At 31.8% G+C, this 10,142-nt stretch overlaps 1 protein-coding gene across 1 annotated transcript; it reads left to right on the top strand.

Annotated features, from left to right (window-relative positions):
- Nucleotides 1–2,359: 2,359 nt before the first annotated feature.
- Nucleotides 2,360–4,457, top strand: LOC108912577 (histone PARylation factor 1). The gene is made up of 4 exons (XM_018717836.1): nt 2,360–2,578; nt 2,630–3,414; nt 3,715–3,915; nt 3,970–4,457. The coding sequence occupies exons 1-4, from the start codon at nt 2,456–2,458 to the stop codon at nt 4,304–4,306; spliced, it is 1,446 nt and encodes a 481-aa protein (XP_018573352.1). The 5' UTR covers nt 2,360–2,455; the 3' UTR covers nt 4,307–4,457.
- Nucleotides 4,458–10,142: the final 5,685 nt, after the last annotated feature.

Raw genomic sequence — 10,142 nt, 5'->3', positions numbered from 1 at the left:
TAGTGACTCAGTATGGACAGCATACCGTGGTGCCTAAATAGATAAATATCAAAAGAAAAAGCATTTTAAACCTGAATAGGTGTAGTAATGTAAATGTATTTTTATGTTTGAAGATTTATCGTCTCAGTCATTACCTACCTCTGTCCTTCTTAGAAATCCGACGAAAGAACAGCAACAGGGTAGGACTTAGTTATAATTTTGCATTTACATCTACTTTAAAAGGAAAATTTCTGTGTTAATCCGTATTTTTTCATTCCAAATGAGGTGATTTAGCATTTATTACTATCCAGCAGATTTAGATATGACAATCAATTTAATCGAATCCTCTTATTGTGAGTATTAATATCAAATCGAATGTGGCTCTATCTTGCGAGATACTTTTCATGTATACTGAAATAAGTTCATGCATAATTTTTTTTAAACAAGCTCTTAGTGACGTCATTTTATTTTCGTATTCTCAGTAAACCCTTTCATTTGATACCCATATTGTGGGGTGCATAAAAAATAACTGGTCCGTCATATTTGGGAGTCCGCCATATTGAATGACGTCACTTAGCTAACCATGCATTGCATTCCAAACTAAACGTACATGCGAAATTTCAACTCAATCGGTTGGGGATAACTATTTTAAAATCCAGTTGTAAGATTTGTCCCATACTAACAAAGCAAGTTAAATAAAAGCTTCTAAAATAATTCCGTTTTTTTTTTCATAAGTATATATTTTTTTCTAAATTCACGTTTTTCCTTTCTAACTTTTAATTTTTCATCTTGTGCAGGTATGTATTATATAATTTACTATATATTAACTAAATTTAAATTTGTATTGATTGATAGGTAGATTACAATAACCTATTAATTATTGTGGTAGGTATGTAAATAAGCAGTGGGCAGGAACATTTAATAACAAGCCATAAAATTTCTGTATGCTGTGAGTCATTGGATTATTTTAAGATTATGAGGAAAATCTAGTTTCTTTAAACATTGTTTTAGTCACAGGCTATAAATTATAAACAATTTATGGAAGGGTTGAGTCACTAACTTAGGTAGGCAAATTCTAAACAAATAAATCATAACTACATAACAGATTTTCAAAAAATTGATTAGCGGTAAACTGAAACGGCTTAGGCGCTTATACATACACATTTGAGCAGTAGCGGGCAAGTCATTCTCAGGCCTAAAGCACTAACAAATTCTACGACTCCCTCTTTGTATACAATAGCAAAACACAAATTTCCTCTTTATTACTGACAGATATCTACTTCAAAAAATCATGTATTTATATGCATTTTTCATAGTATATGCAGCCAGCCTTACAACTGTAAGACAAATAATGCTTCTATCATAATCTGCACTAGTCTAATCCTGAATTCTGTTTTTCTGTAAAAAGATGAATTTCTAAAATATATTAAAATAATTTCGTACATTGCATTACAATATTCTGAACAAACAAAGGTCATATTTCATTAATTATTTTATCTTTGATCAGTGATACTAAAATTTAGGTGCAACGTTAAAAGGTAAGAAAACTGGAAGAACTGCAATTTAAAACTTACTTTAATTAATTAAATTTCCTTTTTGTTAGTCTTGAAGTAAACTTATTTTATTAATTCTAGTGGGATTTAAGCCCCAAATAGCACAGTTTATTCCCAGGATATCCCGTTAACCCCCTCTTCATAGCGTGTATCCTGGGACATTGACCGTGTTTTCAGGACATAGGTATTTCATAGATTTTATTATGCAGCATATGAAGGATATCCCATTAATAGTTTGGATATCCAGATTTGTAACATAAAATATCCTAAGGCTAGATATAGCGGGAACCGTATATTTCTAAGACATATTAAAATATCCTGTCATACATCTTAATGATATCTTTACGTTTACGACATGTTTGGGCTAACTGCGATATACCATCATTGTATAAATCTATAGTTATACGAATGCAAATGACAGATTTCTGAAATTCCTGTAAAGATATAGACAATAGAACTTAAAAAAATACTGAATAATTTAATAATGGTGAATGCTTAAAAGACGTCGTCTCATTTATTCCCATAATCAGTAATAGATCTTTTTAGTTCTCATTTGAAACTATGTGACATGTTGTGGGATTAGATGTGCTCCCTCGTATCGAACAAGGTAATAACTATAAAATAATCAAAATATTACCTTCGAATTTCTTTATGCCACTAGTTTTATAAAAATTTTAGAATTAACCAGGTAGTATTGAAGTAACATTACCGATGCCCCTCGTATTAGAACCTTCAAAATGGCGGCCTCTGTCATTCCAGTTTATACATATTTGACAATGTTTTGTGTTTTGACATTTATTTTCATTTCTCTTTTATTATATCTCTGAACCTGTTTTTGATTTTTGTGACCATAACCAATATATTTTATTTTATAACGTTTCTAATTTTGGCGCTTTCATGTGGTGCAACAAAAAGGGAAAAAAATGTCCGACGACTCTGAATATGCTAACTATGTTAAAGATTATAGAATAGTTTGTAAATATGGGGCAAAATGTTACCAAAAAAATCCTATGCATCACCAGAAATACAAACACCCTTCAAAAAAGGTTAGTTAGTTAATTTGTTTTATGTCTCGTATCTAATTTGAAGCCTTGTAGAATAAACAACATTTAGGCCATATAAATAAGAAAATTAAAATTGATAAGGGAAATAAAGAAACCAAGGAAATTATAACAAGTAATGACGTGTCAGACTCTGACGAAAATGACACTGAAGAAAGCAGTGACACATTGTCGAGTAAAAATAGTGATGAGTTATCTGTCTCAGAAACAAGGGAAAATGGAACAACAAATAAAAAAGATGAGGATGTAGCAAATAGTAAAAATGAAACTCTAACGACTGCTACAAAACCTTTCACAGTTCAAATCAGTAATGGTGTTTCATCAGCATCAGATGATTCAAGAAATGCAAATGTGGACAAAGACGAAAAAACCAATGCTATTGAAGATAATACTCCAGTAGAAAAAAAGATAGAAAAAAGAAACTCTGATAAATTTGATAACAAACAATTTATAAGAGCAAAGTTTTTAGTTGACATGCCAACAGATTTTTATCAGTTTTGGAATTATTGTAAGCAGATAAAACCAAATGATCCGTTAAATGCTCTTAAAGATATCGGATTGAAATTAGTAGGCCCGTTTGATGTTCTTGCAGGAAAGTTTGTTAATGTTAATAAATCAGACGAGGAATATTTACTTCACTGGCGGTACTACTATGATCCACCTGAAATGCAGACAGTACTAAAAGGTGATGATAAAACAGGGTTTCATATAGGTTATTTTAGGGACTCTCCTGATGAAAGTCCTATATTTCTAGCAAGCAATTGTGCAAAAAAGGATGGTGTGCTTCATCAGATGGGCCCAAATATTTTCGCTGCAATCAAGTAAGTTATTTCAAATTGATTTGTTAGAATATGTTCATAAATGTTTGAATGCAACAATTTCTAGCATGGAATATATTGATTTAGACATAATTTTCAATTTTAAAATAATATGATCAGCTTAGTGGTGCTGTAATTAAAAAAAATAATAATTATAACTTGTACCTCAAAATATATTTTTTGTGTTAATTTGAGGCTCAGTATCTACTGTCAAAGTTTGATTAAACTTTTTATATACCTATACACTCTGTAAGGAAAAAGAGTGAACAGTTTCACAAATTTCAGTATTTACTTATTTTTCAGTATGTACCTTGATGACCTGAAAAAAACAGGAGATCCCTTTAAAAAAATGCATGTTGACAGAATGCAGTCATCCATTAAAAAAGAAGCAGAAAATTTAAAAGTAGACTTAACGCAAAGAACAGACGCTATAATCTCCAGAGAAAAAAAGGTTGTTACACGGACTTTCAACAAAATAGGGCTTGTTGTTCCTTATAACCGAAAGTATAGATAAAATCTTTTGGAATATATATTTTTCTTAGTTGTTATGTTTTGCAGATCTCAATTAGGTTATCGAGAACTGGCACTGAACAACAAGGATTTGAACACTTTGTTTACTAAGCTCCAAAATGCGCTTCCAGAGCAGAGGCCGAAATATTTGGCGGAGCTGCAACCAGTATTTACTAATGCAAGCATAGCAGCCGACGAATGTGATTTTGGAACTGGCATTGAGTTAGGCTGGAACATTATAAGTCATGGAGTAGACAGTCTGAATTCGACTGCACTCAGATTTTTGGCTACAAACTATCGACTCTTAAATAAAGAAGTGTTTGCTAAAATAGCAGAGGCTCATATGAGTAATAGGAAGAAAGGATGTGATTTGGGCATTATATGAAAATCTGATTGACAACAAGAATATTTATTAAACTGACTGAAGTTCTTATAAATTTACAAAAATTACGATGTATGTTGTCATATATTGAGAAGAAAACGAAACAACAATGTAATATTTATTTTATATTTATAAATACATTTTTCATTCATTTTATTTGGATATAAATCACATATTATAAACCCATTTTTATTTTTTTTTATTTTCTAATGTAAGGCTGTGTTCAGCGAATGGTCGGACTAGTTCCGTCAAACTTCTTTAGTCAAACAATTCGCTGAATGGCTTTTAGTAACTATTAAAACGTATATTCCTAATCAGCTGATTGGGCTGACCAACGAAATATTTGTCCGCTGAACGACTGGCTGGTCTGACCTTAAAGCATATACTACTGGAGGAGTGGAGGCAGCGTCTCGTAGTGTAACGAAGGTTTAGAGAGAGAGAGAGAGAAGTATTTGCTATCTTTCTCTATACCTCCGCTATACCCTCGACCGTTGAGACGCTGCCTCCAGTAGTATATGCTCTAAGGGTCCGACCATTCACTGAACGCAGCCTAAATTAACTAAAAACCAAGACTACTGATAGTCCAATAAGATTCAATGTGGGAAGAGTTTATTTGAATTTGGAAGACAAAATAGTAAATAAGGTTTATTTATTAATCTGTACATATATTTCAACCTGGAACCACGTGCATGGCGATCACGAATTCTCCCGTGCTAGCCTAAGGGCCACCTTAGCAAAGCGCATCCCAAGCTGCATAGCCGCACTACCCTACCCAACCATACCACACATAAACATGACACCACCCCCGGGGTTTACACAGACGAGCCGGCGAAGCAAGAAGAGCGCCAGAAGAAAGGGCCCTAGCCGGCGGGGCCCAGACAGGACAAAAGGAGGTCCCACAAAGCGCCTACACCGGCCGCATTTGCGGTCGGGGTAGACGACGGATGGGGCCCACCTACGAAGGCTGTCCAGGCCTACATGAGATAAGGCAGAATAAAGAGGGATAATCCCCCTCGATCCCAAATCATTGAGGCCAATTTCTAGCCATGGAATAATGGCGGCGGCTTATCATAACTTCAGAATTTCGAGGCCACTAAGATTTAGGACATTAGATTCCTAATTACTTTTTTATTTTAAAATAAACTTATAATACAGTTGAATACATTTAAACTATTCAATTCACAAAAAAAAAAGTCAAAATTGTAAATTATCATGTCATAAGTAAATATTTCAAGTATTAAATATTTTGTATATAATACCGATTAAGAATTTCTTTTTAGTGAAATCTAGTGTTCAGTAAAATCCTTTACGGATAACGATTTCCTGGTAAGCATTTCCTGCCAATATCAGAGTATGACAATGTCCTTTTCTTTCATTTTGTTTCAAGTTAGGCAATTTCTACACAGACATGAGTAGTTTCTAGTTGTCTACATGCTGCGGCTGGATGATAAAAAACATTTTAAAAAATAATTACTATGATAACGTCTATGACCATCTCATTTTTGCTGTTCTCCTAATCTAAAGGATGAGAAAATTGTTTATTTTGTTAATATAAACCAATGGCTTTTGTTTAAATAATTATCCACATTGCAATACAAATCTTACAAATTATAATCAGTTTTTACATGTAACGTAATTTCATGAAATAAATTTATATAGAGGTACACTTATTTGATTTGAAAATAACAGTAATAATAATCTAATAAATATAAAGTTAGTTGATTATGATAAATCATAATAGTATAATAATAATCATAATATAACAATAAGTCCCTATTGGATATGATTGGGATATTTGCCTCAAATTATTTTTTACCAGATATAAAAATAAATAAATAAACATTACTACTTCAAATCAACTCTAGCATGCACTAGAATTATTTTTGAATAACTTGAAATAAAGTGATGCCTTTTCTTTCGTTGCTTATCTGTTTATTTTTCAATAAAAAAACACCCTTGAACTTTTTGACGTAAGAATAATTGATGTAAATTATGTTATTAAAATAATTCTTTTCAAATACATACATATGTACATTTTGTCTCGGGTGGCAGTTTATTGAAAACGATGCTAAACACTCTCCCATTTTATTTTTTTCCTTATTTGATTAGAAACAGATGCAGCTCCTACATTTGGATGTTAATAAACATATTTACCAATCAACATTTATAAATAGTACCCACATAAAAGACCTTGAAATGAATAGGTACAGGATAAATATATTCTAATATGGGACCATGGGAACTAATTTATACCATCCTACATATATGATTTATGCTACTTAAAGGGCCACTGAAAACATGAAGATGAAATGTAAAATACATATATGTATAATTGTAGCTTTTAGAATAAAATAGAAGCACTACAATAAGAGCCGATTTCTTTAAAATTATTTAATTCAAATCTACATTATAAACCAAATAAATGGTCCAGTAAGAAAGAATAAGTATAGACCACTGTAACACTGAGTAGGTACATGGCGATTAGTAGCACGTAAACTTGAATCTACTGTCAAAAATTAAAATGTTTATTTTTCGACTTTTGGAATTTTAAGATGTTAGATTTTAAATATTTTATACGCATTTCAGATGGCCCTGATATCCATCTACCTAAATAAANCGTTTTTGACATATTCGTACTCAGAAAAATGTGCTCTATCGAAATCCGTGGAAAAAAATATGGGCTGCCATTTAAAAAAATTGCCGATGACGTCATACATCAAAAACAAACGAAACAAAATAAAAGTCGATGGCTGAAAAAAGTGACATTTTATAAACTAAAGTTGACGTGTCCGAGGATTTCCTGTCAAAACCCTTCAATAACGATTTTTCGAATTTATTCCAAACTTTACGAGCTCTGTGTATATGATTTGTGCTACTTAATGGGCCACTGAAAACATGAAGATTAAATGTAAAATACATATATGTATGTATAATGGTAGCTTTTAGAATAAAATAGAAGCACTACAATAAGAGCCGATTTCTTTAAAATTATTTAATTCAAATCTACATTATAAACCAAATAAATGGTCCAGTAAGAAAGAATAAGTATAGACCACTGTAACACTGAGTAGGTACATGGCGATTAGTAGGTATTTGTTTAATATCTTGCACGTAAACTTGAATCTACTGTCAAAAATTAAAATGTTTATTTTTCGATTTTTGGAATTTTAAGATGTTAGATTTTAAATATTTTATACGAATTTCAGATGGCCCTGATATCCATCTACCTAAATAAAAAATAACTTCAATCATTGTTTAGATTTAGCCCCCGTCGATATTTGGTCCCAAGAACAGTTCTTGTATTGGAATATTAGGACATCCTGTACAATATATAGAAACGTTTTTACTTAAAAATGTAGAAAAAGATATCTACGCAACATTAACTTATGTGGTAGACAAATGCGAAGGAACGACACAATATGATTCCAGTATTACCTTTTTTCTTATTTATAATTTCACAAGTTCAATCATAATCAAAGCCAGAAGCTTAAAGGTGGATTTAGTCCTGAATTTTCCAGTTTCTATTTTTTGTTTACTGTCTGTTTTATTTTCAAATTTTTATATAATTTTTTTATTCATACTTAACAAAATGTATCATAGAAAATACATTTATTATGAGATGATATTGATTTCTTTCATCCTGCTATTAACACAATAAACATTTCTTTATATTATTTAGTTCAGTAGTAGTAAACAATAAACTTAATGACGAATAGGAATGATAATTTCAATTACGTCAGTTATTATACTTAAATATTTGGGTTACCGGAACTATGACGAAAATTTGTACTGCGCTCATTTGACATATATAACAACCAGTGTGAAAGACATTGCAGAATCACTGTTCCGTTACAATTGGCACTAGTGTACACGAAATATATTTAAATGATATTGGTGGGTTTTGCGTTGGATATCATTATTCATATTTATAATTGTACCCACAGACATAACACATAAAAAAAAAATTACAGAAACTTTAGCAAATAGTGGTCCACGCAATTCTTGTTTCTGTCTTCCTACGCGACTTAAAAAAGGAAAGGAGTTAAAAATAAGCTCCAATTTCTCAATAGGACAAAGAGTCTTTGAAAACTGATTTATCAATTTTTATTTCACAGGTTAAAAATAATACATGGTATGAATTAATTGCATAAAGGATAATTGCTCAATATTTGCAGATTAATTGCAGAACACTCTGTATAATAAAACCAATTCTCATTTAATTTGCGAACTTCAGAATAGCTATCAACTTTAACTTCTCAACGACCATATGGGCATATTTATTTGGGTCATACCAGGGCAGTTTGTGGGCGACGAGCGGTGGGATGAAAATGAGTCATTTGGCCTAGACGAGGTGCAAACCCATATACGGGGCGTTCACGGACGTTTCCAATTTCTCTTAACCGCCACGATCGGCAATAATATCCATTTAAACCCATGCTCAATTCGTCCAGTAACGATAATTGTAAAGGCGATCGAACGTGCATCTACTAATTTGGTTGGTGTTTTGTATATCAAGGAAATGATAAAAGTAAAGCAAAATAAGTGATACTTAAGTTTGGGGATATCGAAGATAAATTTGTTATATGTACATACAATAACAAAAAAACAGGCAGTGTTATTTAATCTGACATTCTTCTATCTTAGTCTTATCCTTGATTTGAGGAAAAAATCGTTGGGGGAATGTCACAGGGAGTGAAAAACACAAAGACACAATGACACAAAAGACATTAATGATACGACATAAGACGTTTCCAGACCCGAATTTATTGTTTGGTTTGTCAGTAGGTAACAACTTTTTATTAAAATTTCAGTATATCATAGATGAAGAGCTAACTTTACATAAAATGTTAGAAAAATATATATCTATGTAAGTCTGTAGCTAGATACTACTAGGTACATAATGAAAATAGGAAGCAATTTGTAAGCATAAATTATATTAATCAGGATGTTTGTGGTTAATATAACTCGGAATACTCTTTGGTAACGTTGGCTGTACCACAGGGATCTGTTTTAGGCCCTGTGTTACTTTTACTATATACAAATGATATCTATACTCTCTCACCTAATACTCATTTTACCATGTACGCTGATGATACGTCTTTAGTAATATCTAATAAGTCAAATCGAACCTTAAAACTAGAATGTGATATTTTATTGAATAACTTAAGTAACTAGTTTGCCCAAAATAGACCCTGAAATAATGGATTCTTCATCTTGGTGTCTACTCTTCTTAGCGTCTGCTTGCTTCTTCTTTCGTCACAATATGAAGTGGCAGTTGATTTAACAAGACTTCCAAGGCAATTGAAGTTGGAATTGGCACCAAAATTCTTGATATACGAAATATAGGCCAATATTTAAAACTTATTCAGTTTTTCTCTTAAAGTGTAGCCTTGATATTAGATCACTACCGTAGAGCGGGGCTAAGTGGGCCACAAATTCCATATTTTTGTTGAATTATGTAAAGATTTTTCAAGATATGTGGCTGGAAATTTAAATGTAAGTGTGTGGAGGTATCACCTACGTGTCCACTAAATTTGATTTCTTGGGATTTCTCCTGACTCTTTATATATTTTTTTTAAAAGCCGGTCCACTTTACCCACACAGTGGGGGAAAGATGTCCACCCTATTTAATAAGTATAGATTTGGTTCTACTTGTCCTCCTAATAGCAAAAATGGACCACCAAATTTAATTTTTAAAAAATATAGTAAAGATATTATTAATAGCAATAACCCTCTTACAGTTATTATTTATAAGATAAACTTAAAACAAACATAAAATACTTTAAAAAATCTTTGCCGGGCATATTGTTTACAAAGCGGGATTCACTTCGACCTATTC

This window comes from Anoplophora glabripennis, unplaced genomic scaffold, assembly GCF_000390285.2.
Source record: "Anoplophora glabripennis isolate ALB-LARVAE unplaced genomic scaffold, Agla_2.0 scaffold296, whole genome shotgun sequence".
Classification (NCBI taxonomy): domain Eukaryota; kingdom Metazoa; phylum Arthropoda; class Insecta; order Coleoptera; family Cerambycidae; genus Anoplophora; species Anoplophora glabripennis.
This window is presented reverse-complemented; position numbering and strand designations above follow the sequence as displayed.

Excerpts from the sequence above, each read along its gene's own strand:
- LOC108912577 (XM_018717836.1), top strand. The coding sequence starts at position 2,456 with ATGTCCGACGACTCTGAATATGCTAACTATGTTAAAGATTATAGAATA. Across the intron at positions 3,415-3,714 it reads AATATTTTCGCTGCAATCAA|TATGTACCTTGATGACCTGA; the intron begins GTAAGTTATTTC and ends CTTATTTTTCAG. Across the intron at positions 3,916-3,969 it reads GTTGTTCCTTATAACCGAAA|ATCTCAATTAGGTTATCGAG; the intron begins GTATAGATAAAA and ends TATGTTTTGCAG.